Source organism: Rhinopithecus roxellana, chromosome 2 (genome assembly GCF_007565055.1).
Source record: "Rhinopithecus roxellana isolate Shanxi Qingling chromosome 2, ASM756505v1, whole genome shotgun sequence".
Classification (NCBI taxonomy): Eukaryota; Metazoa; Chordata; class Mammalia; order Primates; family Cercopithecidae; genus Rhinopithecus; species Rhinopithecus roxellana.
The window spans coordinates 88,779,662-88,800,574 of record NC_044550.1 but is presented as its reverse complement, the minus strand read 5'-3'; the positions used below and the strand labels follow the sequence as shown (position 1 = coordinate 88,800,574).

General features: G+C 36.6%; 1 protein-coding gene across 5 annotated transcripts in view; it reads right to left on the bottom strand.

Annotated features, from left to right (window-relative positions):
• RXFP1 (relaxin family peptide receptor 1) overlaps positions 1–20,913 on the bottom strand; it is a 123,598-nt gene that overhangs the window by 9,388 nt on the left and 93,297 nt on the right. For all 5 annotated transcript variants that reach the window (XM_010383214.2, XM_030925996.1, XM_030925999.1 and 2 more), the window contains 5 exons: positions 17,662–17,733; positions 15,862–15,933; positions 11,007–11,078; positions 5,716–5,787; positions 4,464–4,535 (listed from right to left, as the gene is read on the bottom strand). In XM_010383214.2, coding sequence (XP_010381516.1) covers positions 4,464–4,535; positions 5,716–5,787; positions 11,007–11,078; positions 15,862–15,933; positions 17,662–17,733 — 360 coding nt within the window. The remainder of the gene's footprint in view (positions 1–4,463; positions 4,536–5,715; positions 5,788–11,006; positions 11,079–15,861; positions 15,934–17,661; positions 17,734–20,913) is intronic.

Here is a 20,913-nt window from a genome sequence, read left to right as displayed (position 1 = left end):
TGTCTCAAAAAAAAAAAAAAAAAAAAAAAGAACTAGCATGTGATCCAGAAATCCCATTCCTGAGAATCTATTCAAAGAAAAGAAAATCATATCAAAGACATATCTGCACCCCCATGTTTATTGCAGCACTGATATAGAAGCTAAAAAGAAAGTATTTAGGCAGTTAGTGAGGGTAAGAGAGTCCTCAGTAAGCTTTCTCTTTTAATAAAAAGCAGCCCTCAAATAATTTCTTTTCTAACAAAGAGCATCCTGAAAAATCAAGCTGCAGACATAGAAAAGCAAGCTAGAAGCCTGCACAGGTGAATGCTGGCAGCTGTGCCAATAGGAAAATGCTACCTGGGGGCCAAGTATGTTCAACATGGAGGCTCCATCTTTCCTTTTCTTTGTCAACCACTTGTACAGTAAAGAAGCAGACAACATGGTGCCAGCCAGGTAGAGAACCCATCTGCATAATGAAAGATTAGGGTGGGGCAGCCAGCTTCTTTGCATGCTATGCAAATGGCACAACTGGTCCAAGCAATCTTTTTGGCCCTATGAAATCAAACATGGCCTCCTCAAACTACTGCATAAAACCCTGTGCATTTCACTACAGAATTGGAAGACCTATTCAGGAGCCCCCCTCTCTCTGCAGGAGAGAGAGCTTTTCTCTTTTGTCTCCCCTATTAAACCTCTGCTCTTAACCTCACTTCTTGTGTGTCCACGTCCTTAATTTCTTTGTCATGAGGCAACAAACCTCAGGAATTACCCCATACAAACAATGCTACTTAAGCACTATTCACAATAGCCAAGATATGGAATCAACCCAGGTGTTGATGAACAGATGAATGGATAAAAAAATGTGGTAGATATACACAATGGAATATTCAGTTTTAAAAAAAGAATGAAATTCTGTCATTGTGGCAACAAGGAGGGAAATGGAGGACATTACATTAAGTGGAATAAACCAGGAATAATGTTAAACACCTCATGTTCTCATTCATATATGGAAGCTAAAAATATTGATCTTACATAAGTAAAAGTAGAACAGAGGATACTACAGGCTGGGGAGAGTAAGGAGAAGGAAGAGACAAGAGATTTATTAAAGAATTCAAAGTTACAACTAGAAAGGAGAATAAGTTCTCATCTTCTATATCATGGTAGGATATCTATAGTTAACAATAATGTGTGGTTTCAAATAGCTAGAAGAAGGATATTGAATGTTCTGAACACAAAGAAATGACAAACGTTTGAGAAGATGGATATGCGAATTATCCTTTATCCTGATCTGATCACTATACATTGTATGTACCAAAACATCACTATGTACCCCACGAAGATGTGCAATTATTATGTCAATTAATAAAAATAACAAAATAATATTAAAGATTTTAAACATGAAAGTACCACAGTAAAAGAAAAAATAAGGCCGGGCGCGGTGGCTCAAGCCTGTAATCCCAGCACTTTGGGAGGCCGAGACGGGCGGACAGGAGATCGAGACCATCCTGGCTAACATGGTGAAACCCCGTCTCTACTAAAAAATACAAAAAACTAGCCGGGCGAGGTGGCGGGCGCCTGTAGTCCCAGCTACTCGGGAGGCTGAGGCAGGAGAATGGCGTAAACCCGGGAGGCGGAGCTTGCAGTGAGCTGAGATCCGGCCACTGCACTCCAGCCCGGGCGACAGAGCGAGACTCTGTCTCAAAAAAAAAAAAAAAGAAAAAATAAAAGAAGTTATGTTATCTGTAACTACTTGCTAACATGCCTATCTCTCACACGATTTTGGTACAGAATAAAGGGGTCAATAAATGTTTGTTGAGTGACTTCTTTCATCAATAGAGAGACTTTCCTTGTTGATAAATATGCCATGTGAATAATTTATAATTACTACTGTGTTACCACCAACACCAACACCCTTTATTGAGCATTTCTTAAGTATCAGAAATAAGTTCTCAAATGAATTCTGTGAGGTAAGTGTTAGCATCATTATAGGAAGAGATGAATCTTTAATGGAGGCAAGTTATTTCCTAGGAAATTTTCTACTAAATATGCAAATTGAACTTCAAATTAGATCTATTTGCCTATAAAGCCATGTGTTCTGCCAAAAAGTATAAATGATATTTAGTGTATAAAGAGCTATAGTAAGAAAAGATAAAAACTTGATTACAATTTGTCCTGTCAAGTTCAAGGTCAATTGCTGATATTTCCATTTGGTTATATCCATTTATTCTGTAAACCATGAAGGACAGGAGAGCAGAACATGAGGAAAGAAGGAGTGTTGATTGGTATTTTACTTTGCTTTATGTGTCTTAGGCTGAAGTTTTACTTTTATCCACAAAATTATAGTAACTCTTTGTTTGCTACTTTGGCTGCCCAGCACTCAATCACTCTTCTGATAATAGTGTTCTGATTTCCTTTGAGAGAATTACTTCTCCCTTTCTGAGAAGTTATGGTGGGACCTTCAGTGGAGGTAATCCCTAGCCCAGAGTAGGTAAGTGCCCTAGACGTGATCAAGTAGATTCTCTCTTCTGGAACTCTGAATCTGATTGAATGACACTGGGATGGGTAATTCCAGTGGCTATAAATTATTCCTCAGATTTTGTGTTATAACATTTTCTTCCAATAAATTCTGTTATGTTTAATTTAGTCAGATTGCTTTATGTTGCGTATAAGCAAGGAATCTTTTATGAGCCATCTTTCTGAGGAATTATGGAAAACAAAAACAGTGTTCTGTGTTAGACTTAAAATACAAGCAAGATTACAGAGTTGATGGTAGCTGACGTTTTCTAAATTATTGAAAATTAATTTCTGTGTCATGGATCATTCTAATAACTGCTATAAAATTGCATTCAATTAAAAAATGCTCCTAAAGCATGTAATCACAGGTAAAACCAGACATACTCTTTGAAGAAAAGATTTTTCAAAGTTTACCATCTCATCCATGAACGCTTGCTTGAATCACGCCCTGACATTTGGGGACATTTTCATTGAGAAAGATTTCTTCCTAACTACCTTCATTTGCAGCATTGATTTATTTGTAATTATTTTATATTGCTTATATAAATTCCTTCCTCTTCATCTGGTAGCACTTGTACCATGTGATATAGTTTGGATATTTGTCTACTCCAAATCTCATGTCAAAAGTTGATTCTCAGTGTTGGAGGTGGGGCCCAGTAGGAGGTGTTTGGGTCATGGGGTAGATCCCTCATGAATGGTGTGGTGTCCTTCCTGCAGTAATAAGTGAGTTCTCCTATTATTTCACATGAGATCTGATTGTTAAAAAGAGCTGGCACCTCCTCTTCTCTCTCTGGCTATCTCTCTCGCCATTTGACACACCTACTCCCTCTTTGTCCTCTGCCATGATTAAAAGCTTTCCTGATGACCTCACCGAAATTAGAGGTTGGTGCCATGCTTCTCTTAACAACTTGCAGAACTGTGAGCCAAAATAAACTCTTCTTTATAAACCACCCAGCCTCAGATATTCCTTTATAGTAATGCAAAATGGACTAACATACCCTATACACAAATTACTAGCTCATTAGGCAAACATCAATATCTGTGAACGGTTGTTAGAACTGAGGAGAACTTCTTACAAGACCAAGTAGATTCCCCTCACACTCATGTTTCCTGAGATTCAAAAAATCTCCTATGAGATTCTACCAGACTGTGGAAAACTAAAATCATCTCACCCAATATCAAAGGTTTAAGAGTTTTAATTATTGTTTAGACATGTCTCAGTCCATTTGGCTGCTGTAACAACAATACCATAGACTGAATGACTTAGACAATAAATGTTTATTTCTCACAGTTCTGGAGGCTGGGAAGGCAAAGATCAATGTGCCAGCAGATTCAGTGTCTGGTAGGGGACCACATGTTTCATAGATGGCCATCTTCTTTCTCTGTGTTCAGAAGGTGGAGGGGCAAGGGTGGTCTCCAGAGTCTCTCTTTTTTTTTTTTTTTTGAGACGGAGTCTCACTCTGTCACCTGGCCTGGAGTGCAGTGGCGCGATCTTGGCTCACTGCAACATCTGCCTCCAGGGGTCAAGCGATTCTCCTGCCTCAGCCTCCTGAGTAGCTGGAATCACCACCACGCCTGGCTAATTTTTGTATTTTTAGTAGAGATGAGGTTTCACCATGTTGACCAGACTGGTCTTGAACTCTTGACCTCAGGTGACCCACCCGCCTCAGTTTCCCAAAGTGCTGGGATTAGAGGCATGAGCCATGGGCCTGGACCAGAGTCTCTTTTATAAGGGCACTAATCCCACTCACAAAGGCTCTGTTCTCATGACCTAGTCACCTCCCAAAGTCCCTACCTCCTTGTACCATTGCATTGGGGTTAGGATATCAATATATAAATTTTGGAGGAACACAAACATTCAGTTTATAGCTGGCAAATTAGTAGAAAATATTAATAGATTGGATGTATTATCATAACACACATGGAAACAAATGTTAAAATCAAGATGAAAAACAATAAAAATATCTACTTACATGTGAGAGAGATTCATAAGAGGTCTAAACATCCTTTGTTGGATATTTGAAATTTCAATCCCTTCTAGGCTGCTAAAAATATCAAATTAATAATCAAAGAACATGTGTTATACATGGTTTAATAAATTGAGTTTTCATGAAGGACAATTTAATAAAATGCTTTAGTTAACACTTATTCTGAACAAAATAATTATACTCAGCCCACCCACTTCCCCAAATCATCCTCCTTCTGATTGTGTGATTTATACACATATTGTCTTCCTTATTTGATTTTTTTTTAGATCCTCACAGATCATGGCACAATGCTTTGTGCATTTTAACTGCTCAATAAATATGTGTGGAATAAATGCACAAGCATTCTCTTTTATACAATATTACAACAGCAGAGATGTTTTACATCCTTGAAAATTTCCTAGTAATTTTTAATTAATAAATTTTTTTCTAATAAAATGTCATTTTACTGAGGGAACACTCAAATTAAATGAACTGAAGCTTACCTTTTTTAAAAAATTTTTTTGAGACAAGGTCTTCCTCTGTTGCAGAGGCTAGAGTGTGGTGGTATGAACATGGCTTACTGCAGCCTCAACCTCCCAGCTCAAGCAATGTCCCCACCTCAGCCTCCCAAGTAGCTAGGACCACAGGTGCATGCCACCACACTCAACCAATTTGCTTATTTTTATTTTTTTGTAGAGGCAGGGTCTCCCTATGTTGCCCAGATTATTCTTGAACTCCTGGTCTCAAGCAATCCTCCTACCTCGGACTCCCAAAGTGCTGAGTTTACAGGTGTGAGCCACTATACTCAGCCAGCCCTGAGGCTTTTCTTTAAAGGCAATTCTTCGACTCTAACAGAATTTTTGTCTTTTTTTGTGTCTGGGTACAAGTAAGGATTTATATAATCTAGAATATTCCATCTTGGGGTAAAAATGCCTATAATAAATTATAAAATACCCAGTGTTAAGAGAGTGAATATGCACAGATGTCTTTGAAGGGTCAAAGCAAACTAATCAGCATAAGCTCCTAGTGACATATAAAAATATAAAATAATTCATAATTATTTTTCAATTTACAAATATAGAAGATAAAACGAATAGTTGTCTGTTTATAGTGCAGCAAGCACTCATATGCTTTTGTAGAGCTAAACTAATGTCTTGGAAATAAAGCTTATGATTTGAAAGAAATATATAAAAATATACATTGTTAGTATTTAAAAAACAGTTTTATCATAAAACTATCCCCGTATGTGAATACTTACAGAGACTTGAGTTTGACAAGATAATCAAATTGGTTTGCTTGAATTTTCTGGATTGGATTATAGGAAAGATTCCTGTTTTTTTTAAAAAAAGCAGCAATAGGTCATTTCTAAAAACCACATGAGTAAAGCAAGTGAATCTGTTTATTTTGGGTTACTTTTAAATATTTATGAACAAAAGTATACTATAACTCATACTGGATTAAAGACTTAAACTGTAAAACTATAAAATGACTAGAAGGAAACATAGGTGGAAAGCCCCAGGACATTAACCTGGGTGATGATTTTTTTGGATATTGCCCCAAAAATATGGGCAACAAAAGTGAAATAGATGAATGGGATTACATAAAACTAAAAAGCCTCTGCACAGCTAAGGAAACAATCAACAGAGTGAAGAGACAACCTGTGTAACGGGGGACCATATTTGCAAATCATATATCTGGTAAATGGTTAATATCCAAAATGTGTAAGGAACTCAGATAACTCAGCAAGAAAACAAATAAGCTGGTTAAAAATTAGGGAAAAGGCTTGAATAGACATTTTTCAAAAGAAGACATATAAATGACTAACAGGTATATGAAAAAATGCTCAACATCTCTAATCAACAGAGAAATGCAAACTGAAACCACAGTGAAATATTACCTCACACCTTTTAGCATAATTTTTATGAAAAAGATGAAAGATAAGTGCTGAGGATGATTTGAAGAAAAGGTTGCCCTTGCATACCGGTGGTGGGAATATAAATTAGTACAACCATTATAGAAAATAGTGTGGGGTTTCCTCAAAAATCAAAAATTGAACTACCACATGATCCAGAAACTCTGCTACTGGATATATTTCCAAAGGAAATAAAATCAGTATATTAAAGAGAATTCTGTACTCCCATATTCATTGCAACATTATTCATAATAGCCAAGGTATGGATTCAACCCAGGTGTCCATCAAAGGATGACTTGATAAAAAAAAAAATGTATACATACACAATAGAATACTACTCAGCCTTAAAAAAATCAGAAAATCCTGTCATTTGCAACAATATGAATGAATCTAGAGGACATTATGCTACATGAAATAAGTCAGGCATAGAAAGACAATTACCACAAGATCTCATTTATACGTGGAATCTAAAAAAGTTGAACTCATGGAAATAGAGAGTAGAATGTGGTTACCAGAGGCAGGTGGGTAAGGATTGGAATCTACTGGTCAAAAGGTACAAAAATTTCAGTTAGAAAGGAGGAATAAGTTCAAGACATCTATTTTGTAATATGCTGATTATAGCTAATAACAATGTATTGTATGCTTGAAAATTGCTAAGAGAGTAGATGTTAAATGTTCTCACCACAAAAAATAAATATGTGAGATGATGTACACGTTAATTAGCCCAATTTAGGCATTCCACAATGTATACATATTTCAAAACATCATGTTGTACTGATAAATATATACAATTTTTCTTCATCAATGAAATAAAGAGATAGCAATAGCACTGGCCTCACAGTGTTGATTGTACATTTAAGTGAATTAATTAAGATAAAACACTTAGAACAGTACCCAGCTTGTGGTAAATACTCTGTGATTATGAGAGTGATAGAGTGAGAGCTAATAAAATACGGGCATGAAGGCGGAGCTGTCAAGAAAGGGCTGCCACCAGAGAAGAGGTAGTGGACCCAGAAAGAGCCGTACCTATTTCCCATTTTGCCTAAGATCAGATATGGTTTAAATAAAATGAAATGAAATAATCTCATTTAGTCAAAATTTGAATTAATGGAATTATATATCATATCTTTTACAATAAATCTTTTTTTTTTTTTTTTTTTTTAGGCGGAGTCTTGCTCTGTCGCCCAGGCTGGAGTGCAGTGGCCGGATCTCAGCTCACTGCAAGCTCCGCCTCCCGGGTTCCCGCCATTCTCCTGCCTCAGCCTCCCGAGTAGCTGGGACTACAGGCGCCTGCCACCTCGCCCGGCTAGTTTTTTGTATTTTTAGTAGAGACGGGGTTTCACTGTGTTCGCCAGGATGGTCTCGATCTCCTGACCTTGTGATCCGCCCGTCTCGGCCTCCCAAAGTGCTGGGATTACAGGCTTGAGCCACCGCGCCCAGCCTTACAATAAATCTTAAGTCATGAAACATGAAATGAGAAGTAGACTTCAAAGGGAATTTATTTATTTATTTATTTATTTATTTATTTATTTATTTATTTATTTATTTATTTTTTGAGACGGAGTCTCACTCTGTCGCCCAGGCTGGAATGCACAGGCTGGAGTGCAGTGGCCGGATCTCAGCTCACTGCAAGCTCCGCCTCCCGGGTTCACGCCATTCTCCTGCCTCAGCCTCCCGAGTAGCTGGGACTACAGGCGCCCGCCACCTCGCCCGGCTAGTTTTTTGTATTTTTTAGTAGAGACGGGGTTTCACTGTGTTAGCCAGGATGGTCTCGATCTCCCGACCTCGTGATCCGCCTGTCTCAGCCTCCCAAAGTGCTGGGATTACAGGCTTGAGCCACCGCGCCCGGCCGGGAATTTATTTTTATACTTTAAGTTTTTAGAGTGGGGACTTGCTATGTTGCTCAGGCTGTACTTGAACTCCTGGGCTCAAGGGATCCTCCTGCCTCAGCTTCTCAAGTCACTGGGACTACAAGCACCTGCCTTCTTAAAGAGAACTGAAAGCTAAATTTAAATGGAGAAAATTTCAGAATCTTTGAAAAACAACACCTTGAAACAAGAATCACTGATTAAAGGAAACTTCTCAGGAAAATTTCTCTTTTTAAAATATTTAGACTGGGTGTGGTGGCTCATGTCTGTAATCCCAGCATTTTGGGAGGCCGAGGTGGGAGAACGGCATGAGCCTTGAAGTCCAATACAAGCAGCCTGGGCAACATAATGAGACCCCTATCTCTACAAAAATGAAATTAAAAAAGAAAAGAAAGAATAAATAAACAAAAATATTTACTGAAGATTAGACCATAAGTTACATGGGGGATGGAAGGAACTTCTCGGGCAGCCATGGTTACAGAAAGAAGGAAAGAGAGAAAGAATGACAATGACCAATGGGTTGTATAAAAAAAATGAAGTGGACTCAGCAAACTCGAAATGAAAGGAAACTACCTCACATAATAAAGGATGCATATGAAAACCCACACTCAATGGTAAAAGACCAAAAGCTTTCCCCTAAGAGCAGGAACAAGACAAGGATGCCTGCTTTCACCACTTTCATTCAACATAATATTGGATGTCCTAATCAGAACAATTAGGCAAGAAAAATAAATGAAAGGCAGGCATCCAAATTGTAAAAGAAGAAAAAAATTATCTCTGTTTACAGATAATGTAATCTTATATGTAGAATATCCAAAAGATTTAACTAAAAAGAAATCCACTTGAACTAAAACATGCATCAACATTGCTGGGTACAAAATTAACACACAAAAATCAGTTGTGTTTCTATACGCAATGAATAATCACAAAAGGAAAATTAGGAAAAGAATTCCATTTACAATAGCATCAAAAGAATAATATACTTAAATAAACTTAATCCAAAGAGGTGAAAGATAAATACCCTTGCAACTGTGAAACACTGCTGAAAGAAAATAAGGAAGACACCAATGAAGGGAAAGATATGCTATGTTCACAGATCAGAAGACTTAATATTAAGATGTCAGTATTGCTCAAAGTGAGCTACAGATTCAAGGCAATCTGCCAAAATCCCACTGCCTTTTTTTTTTTTTTTTTTTTTGCAGAAATATAAAAATCCATCCTAAAATTCATATGGAAAACGCAGGGAGCCCAAATAGACAAACAATCTTGAAAAAAGAAGAACAAAATTGGAGATTTCACACTATTTAATTTCAAAACATACTACAAAGCTATAGCCATCAGTGTGGTACTGGCTGAAATGCATACATGTAGACTAATGGAATAGAATAGAGAGCTCAGGAATAAACCCACAGATACATGATCAAATGATTTTCAGCAAGGGCGCCAAGGACATTCAATGGGGAAAAAGTAGTCTTTTCAATACATTGTGTTGACAAAACTGGACATCCACATGCAAAAGAATGAAGTTGGATCCTTACCTTACACCATGTACATAAGTGAACTCAAAATGGATTTAAGACCTAAATGGTAAAGCTAAAAACTACAAGACTCTTAGAAGAAATCATACAGGAAAAGCTTCATGACATTGGTATCATTTTGGATATGACACCAAAAGCATAAGTAACAAAAGAAGAAATTTAAAAATTAGACTATATATAAATTAAAAACTTTTGCGCATCAAAGGACACCATAATAGAGTGAAAAGGCAGCCCATGCAACGGGAGACAATATTTGCAAATCATGTATCTGAAAAGAAGTTAACATCCAGAATATATAACTCCAACAATCTAACAGCTACAGAAAAAGTGAACAATCCAATTGAAAAATGAGTGAATGACTTGAATAGATTTTTCTGCAAGAAGATATCCAAATGGCCAATAAGCACATGAAAAGTTACTCAACATCACTAATCACTGGGAACCACAAAACAAAACCATGGTGAGATACCATTTCACATCCATTAGCATGCTTATTTTCAAAAAAACAGAAAATACCAAGTGTTGGGAAGGATGTGGAGAAATGGAAACCCTAGTGTACTACTAGTGGAAATGTAAAATGGTTAAACTCATATGGAAAACAGAATGAAACATACATTAAAAATAAAATGACAGAAATATATGAAACAGCAATTCTACTTTTGACAGTAGATACCTAAAAATTGAAAGCAGGGTCAACAGATATTTGTACACCCAGGTTCATAGCAACATTATCCACAATAGCCAAAAGATGGAAGCAACTCAAATGTCCATTAATGGGTGAATAGATAAACACTGCAATATATATACACAATGAAATATTGTTCAGTCTTAAGAAGGAAGAAAATTCATTTCTGCTACAACAGAAATGAAACTTGAAGACGGTATGTTAAGTAGAATAGACCTGTCACAAAAAGATAAATATTCCATGATTTCACTTCTATGAGGTATCTAGAATAGTCAAAGTCACACAGACACAAAGTAGAATAGTGGTAGCCAAGGGATGGGGGAAGGGTGAGTGGGAAGTTAGTGTTTAGTGGCTAGAGTTTCAGTTTTGCAACATGAAAAACTTCTGGAGGTAGATGGTGGTGATGGTTGTGCAGCAATGTGAATGTAGCTAATGCTACTCAACTACACACTTAAAAACACTTAATTTTATGTTATGCATATTTGACCACAATTTAAAAAATAATACAATAAAGAAATGAGGTGGCAAAATTAACATTAGTCTTACAATTGTGACAGCTCCTTCAGGTCCTTGAATATAAGCGGTGGAAGATTTTCAATCTTATTACTTCCTAAATCCCTGGAGAAATAATTGCAAATATGTGATACTATTTTCTTAAGACTTTATTCACTGTTCTGAAATTCATTAGGAAACCACTATACAACTTTTCAACAACGCCATTGGTGAGTTATATTAATCACCAGAAGTCTAAAACTTTAAAAAAGGAGCAAAGTAGGAAAATATAAAAATATTTTTTCCCATTTCATCATCCCCTGGAAGACAAATACTTGATGGTATTTGATCTTGGGTTTTTTTTTTTTTTTTTGTGGTTGAGATGGAGTATCGCTCTGTCACCTAGGCTGGAGTGTAGTGGTGTGATCTTGGCATGCCTCAACCTCCATCTCCCGGGTTCAAGCGATTCTCCTGCCTCAGCCTCCCGAGTAGCTGAAATTACAAGTGCGTGCCACTATGCCTGGCTAATTTTTGTATTTTTAGTAGAGATGGGGTGTCACTATGTTGGCTAGGTTGGTCTCGAACTCCTGACCTTGTGATCCAACCGCCTCAGCCTCCCAAAGTGCTGGGATTACAGGCGTGAGCCACCATGCCCAGCCTGATCTGGTTTAAATCAATCACATTTTCTAATTCTTTTAATTTCTGTGTTGTGCCCCTTCTTCCTTTGTTCTCTTTTTCTGTGTTAGAACAGATATATGGTTTGTGGTCTTAATTTTTGTCTTCTGCTTAGGATTGTTATGATTACTATGGAAGTGTATTATTTCAAGTTCAAGTTTCTTTCACAGCTGATATATACAGGATCTCATATTATCCTGGGGTAGGGTACTTTGCATGTCATCTTGTGTGTGTGTAGAGGGCCTGCTTAACATGGTATGACCTCGTAGCTTAGTCCTAAAAAGGTGTTTGACAGCAGCACCTTTCATGGTAGCTTTGACAGTGGCAGCTCTCATGTGAAAGGACTCAAGATTCTTTTATACAAGGTAAAGTTTCAATAGACTTGAGCTCTGTAAGGTGATCAAGAGATACTAAGGGAAAGTCTAACCTTTTCTTCTATTCATCTCCAAATCATATTTGTTGCCACTGGGATAGGTAGGAGAATGAATAGATGTATTTGTTATATATGCTGGTTTGCTTATAAGGCAAAAGCTAGATTTTTGACCTCGAAGGGTAGGACAATTTTAGATTGAGTTTTTAAAACTAAAAATAAGTGGCTAATATAATGTGATAAATATTATAAATGTCTTTGCTGTAAACTGAACCTGGAGACTATTGTTGTTATTTACATATTTATTGGTGAATTGTCAACAAAGATAGATTGTTCTGATTAGACAACTGAAGGAATTATTCTAAAATTCCATCTCTTTCATAAAGAGTTGGAATCTCCTTCAATAGCTTACTGTACCTTAGGAGATGAAATCAAAACTGCATTGTGTGACAGTAACAGCCTTTAATTAATTATTTAATTAATTAATTAATTTGAGACAGGGTCTGCCTCTGTCGCCCAGGCTGGAGTGCAGTGGCACAAATGGCTCACTGCAACCTCCACCTCCTGGGCTTAAGCCATGCTCCCCCCTCAGCCTCCTGAGTAGCTGGGACTACAGCCATATGCTACCATGCCCAGCTAATCTTTGTATTTTTGATAGAGGCTGGGTTTCTTCATGTCTCCCAGGCTGGTCTCAAACTCCTGGGCACAAGCAATCCTCCCGTCTCAGCCTCCCAAAGTGCTGGGATTACAGGTGTGAGCCACTGCACCCGGCCATAATGAACCTTTAAATATTCAAATGTCTTGCCATTGACTATGTTTCCAGTCTCCTTGCCTACCACTTTCTACCCAAAGTAACTTTTCACCATGGCCCAAATGCACTTCAGTATTTTAATCCCCATACTCTTCTTTCCCTCCTTGTGATCTCATATTCATCCTTCTAGACTTTATTCAAACATCATTTCTCTGTTGAACCTCTGAGCCCAGGGAGGTGAAGTGTTTTGTCCTTTATTCTCCTTTACATTCCTCTTGCATACTTCTACTATAGCACATATAACACATATAGCACATATAACATCGTACTACAACTGTTTCTGTACATACGTGTACCCTTTCTGAAACATCTGAGTTCTTTGAGTACAAGAACGGTATCTATTCATCTGCGCTACCCAGTGCCTAGCTCAGCTTTGGACTAGCTATTCTCTCCATCCCCAGTTAGAAGACTATGAACAGACTGAGTCTATCTGCTTCATCTTTAGTAAAAGTGGGGCACAATTTCAGTTCCTTGTTTAGGAAGCCAAGTAAAATACTGATCATATTAGTAAAGCAATGTGCAAAACAGATTTAAAATGGTGCACTGGAATATTAAAATTCCAAATGTCATGTTCAACAATTACTGGTGGGAGTGTGGGTTTTTGTTATCAGAGCAAATCCCGGCATACAGTTCTAACAGCATGAATCATGTAATGGGATAGCGTTGGCCCAGATCCCAAGTGACATTTGAAAGGGCCATTTTCTCAGCTCAAGTTTAGGAAAGTTAGGCTAAACTTAATTGGAGTCAAGGTCCATTTCTGAATGAACTCAGGAAACACCTTGTAAACTAGAGTAGTTGACTTTAAAAGCTCAAATTAACTCAACCATGTGGCAAAGATTTTCTGTCACTTAAAGCTACTTAAAGTCCTCTGTGACAAGTGAATCTTGACTCTTTGTTCTCATTAACTCTGTTGGTGTGATGGAGCCTGGAGGGGCACAGAGTGTAGTTCAACCCTCTCTCAAAAGGACAGTTTAGATATAGACTCATCCAATGAAAGCCATCGACTCTTAGAAAACATGCCATTTTTGTCCTGGTGAATCTGATTTTTCAGGCAAGTGTTTAATATGGGATTAGGTGTATTGAAGTCCACCTAACAATTAGCAAGACAAATTATTGGCCTTGGTTACCCTCTGCAGTTTGTATTATTCTTTCCCTTACTTCTGAACCTGGATTGGCATTGGTTATGCACTAAGCTCTTTGAGTTCATGTTCACTGCCAGTTATTGATATATAAAATTGCCACCATGAAGGCTAGGATTTGAAGAAACTATCCCTTGATATTCAGGTGTGATTTCAAGTAGATGAAACAAGAAAAAATATATAGTTAGTATCCCTTGACTAATGTGTGTTCTAATGTCTAGATAATACTTTGGATCATCCAGCTGCATCTTCCCCTACTATTGAGACTACTTTCCTATGTGCTGATGATATGGGTCAGTTGTCATGTACCAGAAGTTGCTACAACAGATGGTTGGTTCTATTTGTTTTTGAGATTTTCCTGCACATTTTGTGAATGATTGGTACTGACCACCAAAAAATGCTTCAGGCTACAGATAAAATGTTGGGTTTTCAATGGCTCGTTCCCTGATGTTTTGGGGCAGAACGCAGGATTGTTACCTGAGAAATGTTCCAACTCCTGGCAGTATATTCCCTCTACCTGGCATAAGGAAAAATACATTGTAACTTCTTGAGTGCTCAGGTAAGGTGTCCTGGTGTTATTTTCATAACATTCTAATTGTATTCTTTAATTTTTATGGAAAAGTTTTAATAAATCAATGTTCTATCTAGCTAATTGTCAAAACATGTAGCTGTGTCCACATTCAGGTTCTTTCCAGAAAACAGATACTACCTAGGCACAGTGGCTTATATCTGTAATACCAATACTATGGGAAGCTGAGGTGGGAGGATTGCTTAAGGCCAGGATTTCCAGGCCAGCCTGAGCAACACAGAGAGACCCTGTCTCTACAAAAAATAAAAAAATTGGCTGGGCATGGTGATGTGCTGTAGTCCTAGCTACACAGGAGGCTGAGGTGGGAGGATCACTTGAGCCCAAGGAGTTCGAGGTTACAGTGAGCTATGATTGTACCACTGCACTTCATTTTGGGCAACAGAGCGACACCCTGGCACTAGAAAAAAGCAAACAAAAAATGAAAAGAAAAAAAAGAAAATTGACACTAAAATATAAAAAAATGGTCTGAAGGATAAGCACTTCATTCACTGTTCTACATCTATTTTATTCTGAAAATCAACTACAATGTGCTTAGACCACAGGATTTGGTTCATCATAGAATTGTTATATTGTCCTTTGGAATTACATCATCGGCATTAAAAGGGGGCATTATAAAAATAATTTCTCTCTTCCATTATTATAGGTAGGAATATTATCCACAGTAGTATCTAATTTCTTTATGGATCCAAGATTTTCCTTTGGTTTCAGATCAGCAAAGTGGTGTCTTCTAATCTTACGGTCCCGGAATCCTAATCCTTTAGGAAACATAATAACAAATTTCCTAGCCTGGCCAGCATGGTGAAACCCCATCTTTACTACAAATACAAAAATTAGCTGGGCATGGTGTGATGTGCCTGTCCAGCTACTCGGGAGGCTGAGGCAGGATATTCACTTTCACCTGGGAGGCGGAGGTTGCAGTGAGCCGAGATTGCGCCACTGCACTCCAGCCTGGGCGACAGAGTGAGACCCTGTCTCAAAACAAACAAAACAAAAAACAAAAACAAAACAAAACAAAAAAATCCACAAATTTACTGTCCTTCTTTAGGAGTGGACCAGAGTGGTGTAGAATGTATTTTATTTATTAATTTTTTACTGGCTTTATTATTTCTTTACAGCTGTGTTTCCTTTAACCCACTTTCCTCAAATTTCCATATATTTTTGTATGCTATCTGAATTCCTTTGCGGCTTGAGGTATATATATGTAAATAATGCTTAGAAAGAGGAGATAAGTAATATTTCTTAAATGTATAAACATGTAAGTACAAGTGTGAAAAATAAAACAGTAGAAAGAAAATTCTTAACAGTATATATGCAGTCATACTTACAATTCATCCAGTTTCTGGAGAGGTGCAAAAGTATTTTCATTTAAGTGATTAATTTTGTTTTTCCTCATCACTCTGAAAGTAAAAAGAAAAATACATTGTAACTTCTTTAGGTAACTGACAAGAATTACTAAAGAGAGGAACGGTCTGCAGAAACAAAGATAATGAATATACGGTACATTTTTCCCATAAAGACATTTTGAAGTAGTATAAATTATCCAATTTAATTTTAATCCTAAATTTCTCAAATGTTTTAATGATGATAATAATAGAAATTCAAAATTTTAAGTGAAATAGGGAGGGAAGAGCTTTGCAAGAGAAATGGTGAAAACCCCTGCTTTTTAGAATACAGACTGCATATCTTGCAACCAAGAGCATACGAGCTGTTTTAGACTTGTCTCTTCAGTCTGCATAGCATGTCTGTCTAACAAAATAGCCCACTCACCACAGCACTCCTACTCATTTGTTACTTGATGTGATTTAGGGCGGATCTGCCTAAGGAAGTCCACTCTTAGCTGAACCCCGTTAGAAGAATCTCTAATTTGGGATGCTGAATCAGACTGTTTAACTCTTGACATTTTTGCACTGATCTCATGTGTTATCAGCTAGCCTAGAGGACCAACTCAGAACTAAGTTTTAAAGGGCTTTTAATGTTTTAAACATTGTATGACGTGTCTTCAAATTGTCCTTTCTGATTTATTTCCTCACTGCACTCCAAACCATTACCACCATTTCCCAATATTCTTGGACCTTAAAAGCACAACACCTGCCAAGAGGAAATCCACAAATAATCTCTTAATACAGAGGTTTCCTTGAAAAATAAATACAATAGAAAAGAAATTCTAAGTTTTTCAGATATTTGCTCTGTGTCCTTCAGGTGCAACTTGGTTTCCTTTGGGCAATTACTATACACTATTTTGCATGACTTTATATCAAGCACCCTGCACCTGAAGATTGCTGAACTCAGGAGGAGTTCAAACTGGAACTTATTGGAACCTATTGGAATGGGGGGTATAATTGGAGAAAACATATGGTAATATCAGTGGGAGTTATTGTATTGCCTATATACAGGGGTCCTGTGTAGTCTAGGATAATGGTTTTCAAATATTTCCTGTGGTAACACATAGTAAAAAATGTATTTTATATTGGATCATAAAACACACACACACAGAGACACACACACACACACCCCCAAGGCTCATGAAACAATATTTACTATCTGCACTGCAGTCTGATATAATCTATTCAATTAAATTCTGTTTCATTTAAAAATGCTGACAAGGGTATACTAAATTATGCTATATATTACTTTCATCACCTACTTATTAGTTGCAATCCATAGTTTGAAAAACATTCTGGTAAAATAAGCTGAGAATAGGAGAGTTGGATTTTTTTTTTTTTTAACTGAAGGAAGTCCTAACATCCTTTACTTTCAACAGAAAATGCCATGTATATTTAAAATAGGCCAAAGATGCATAAGAAGGAATTACACTCACTAACACTTTATGGTTTATCTTGATGTCTATCATTACATCCTCAGGGCTGTGAGCATTCAGCAGTATTTTGTTTTTCATTTTGATTGTAACTATTTTTTCACAATTATAAAGAAAAAATTTATGCCGTAATAATTTGCAAAGGATAAACATTCTTATAGACTAAGACTTCAATTTAGCGTTTCTCAAACTGAGATCCAACGACAGACTCTTGATATTCTTTGGGAATTTTTTCCCATAAAATGGGTGTTTTAAAATTTTATTTGTAAGGAAATATAATATTACTTCAAAAGCATAGCATATTACTTACAAAACAGTTAAATTACTGCAGGAAATAAAAGTCAAATTTCTTAAATTATGGATATGGTTGCCTTCAAGGTCCCTGGAACATAAAAATAAAACGATACAGCTAAATCTTAATCATGGAGAGAAATAAATTGGTTAAAATTATTTGCCTTCTAATAAAATATCTTTTCTTTACATACTGTTTATTTCATATAGACTCTCACTTGTAGCCATTTCTATTACAGCTGAACTTATAGACATATAATATCTATATTATACTTTTTTTCTATGTTAATAGTAAAAATGTTTTGCTTCCCATCTGTATCATGAGTTCATATGGGCATGTATATTCTGAGAAATCGAAAAGAACAAGAAGTCAAATCAAAACATTTAAACATTTGTTATGATAAATACCTAATTTGTTAACCAATATTTCATAATGAATCATATTAAACATTTGTCTCAAGTTACCAATGGAATTTCCCTAAGTGGTGTGATTTTATTTTGCTACAATTTGCATCAGATTCTATTACTGTTGCAGAAGCTGCTGCTGGCCAAACAATATTTAGCTCCTACCTTTCCAGCCTAATCACTCCCCAGAAAAAATTCTCAATAATCTTTTACTGTTGGGAATACTCTTATTTGCTTTTTATGTTGTCACAAAGGCCAGTGCAGACAGAGAGCAAACAGCAGACTGCCTTAGGTTCTGCATTTCCAATTCAGAGAGCTGCATATCTCTCTATCTATCTATCTATCTATCTATCTATCTATCTATCTATCTATCTATCTATCTATCTATCTAGATACAAATATAATCCTCCTGGGGGTTCCTTGCTGTGTGACGCCTATATCACCATAAACCTCCTTAAGGTCTAAGCATAAAAATGTATCAAAATTTTTATGTGTTACTGTCTCTTCATAGTTATCTTGAAGTTACTCTTTTATTGTTCTTCTTTCGTAAGTTAGTATATGTTGGAAGTTTATAGAGCAGAGGAAGAGAGCTGAGGTTTAGGGATAGACTTTCAAAAGTAAATGCTGGCCCTTAAATCTACTCAGTCTCAGAATTCTAACACTCAGTTTACTGGTCACCATGTAACATAAAGCTGTTCAGGAATAATTGTGACTAAAACATGTGAGCAGAAGTGTGATACAGCGATTAAAATCTGAAAGGAAACATGGAAAGCATTAATAGAAGTGCCTATACTCCACTGTCTACATGTGAGTCAGTTTTATTTTAGGCGCTGCATTAAAAACAGATGCTGACAAATCAAATATATCTGGAAAATCTGGAAGACCAGGATGTAAAGTATCTAGAAATCAAGGCAATTGAAGAATATAGGTGTATTTATAACAAACAAAAACAAAATGAGAGATATATTTGAAGTCAGGCTATAGAATATATCAGGGGTTTTTTATGTTGCATTGGATTTTGCAAAATTAGATTTACTGGTTGTGGGACATAAAACATTTCAAATTTAAACCCAATTTAAACCTATCTAGCAATCTGTGATATCCATGATATCCAGAGAAGTTTCTTTTTACTATAGGTATTTAGCACAGACAATGTATCATATCTCTATAGTTTCGAGACAGGATTTTTGTACTTCATGGGATATTGTATTAGAGTCTTAAATATGGATTCTAGATCACCCTTCCAAATTTCTGTCATTCTATTAAGTTGGAAGCTAATCACTTATAGTGCTACTTTTTTGGTCTTAGTTTTGGCCAAGGCTTTTGGCCTCTCATAATGTATGTTATCCATGACAGGGACTGGCCATTTCCTATTTAGTTGCTAATCATTACCCTGAATCTACCACCAGGTGGTGATGCTCTCTTAAGTCTCACAAAATGCTCTTAATGAGGCGAGTTGATATTCCTATTTAGTTACTTATGTAACTGTTTTTTATTAAGCTGGCAAAAATATTTGTTAGTACTAATTTACTAATTTGTGAAAATCAAAAAGAGGCACATATTGGGGCACAAATTAAGGACATTTGATTAAATTGGTAGTTTAATTTTGCGTTTATTTTAACCTTGGGTTGTATATTTACTGTTTTTTTTTTCCCTCCCATGTTAATAATAAAAACATTTGGAGTCACATTTGCATGATGTGTTTCTATGGGCATGTATATGAGCTTACGTCTGAATATGTATATCTTCTTCCTAAAGTTAGGGGTTTTAGTCCTTGATACGCAGGGATCTGGTTTGCAGCATACCTCTTAGCTAGAGTAAAAACAACAACAACAAAACCAAAATAACAACAAAAAATCTGTTTCTTGCTCCCTAGCTGCAAGCTTTAATGGAGTTAACAAAGGGGTGTTTAATTTTAATTTTAATTTTTTACTGTGTTTAAACCACCACCCTTCCTATCTAATGAGCCTCTGAGCCTAACCATTTTATTTTTCCCTTTATACCTGGTAGAATTGGATAAAAATGAAAACTTTGGTGGTTCTTCAATCTGAATAACAACAATAACAAAAGACAAAAACTATAATCTTGTCTGTTCTCCCTCAGCTTGTCCCCTAGTGGCATTCAAACATGCAAGTCTTAGTCTCTATCTGCTTCCTCCTCCACGTTTTAAACATTTCTGGCTCCTATTTCACAGAGAAAATTGAGGTGATGAAGAAGGGAAAAGCCCTTGACTTGCTGCCCAACATCTGTAAACTTACCTGTATATGCACCTGGTCTCCTTCTAGTCTCAGAGGAAGAGATGACCCTTCTCCTGTTTTAGGCTAATCCCTCCATCTGTTTTCTTGAGTTTGGTTTGTGTATGTGTATGTCCTAAAATACATGGTCAGTTTTGATGAATGTTCTTTGGACATTCTTTGCTTTCAAGTTCATATCTATTAGGATTAGGTGCACATACATATAATAGAGACCCATCCATAATAGCATAAATACACAGAGTTGTTGGGGTTTATTTCCCCCAAGGGAAAAAAAAAACTAAAGTTGGGCAGTTCAGGGCTGATATGGTTGTTTTACAAAGTTGTTAGAAACCCAGGATCTTTCATATTCACTGATCACATGCCCTTGTCTTCATGGTACAAGATGTTGCTAAAGCTGAAGCCATCATATTCATTTTTTTTTTTTTTTTTCTGGATAAAGAAGGAAAAGAAAGGACCTGCATCTTTCTCTTTAAGGAAATTTTCCTGAAGTTCTGCACTGTAATACTTCGACCTCCCTAGTCAGAACTTAAGACGTATCTTATATGTGGATGCAGGGAAGTGTGGGAATGTAGTATTTTAGCTAGTTATGCTGCTGTCCCAAAGAAAGCAGT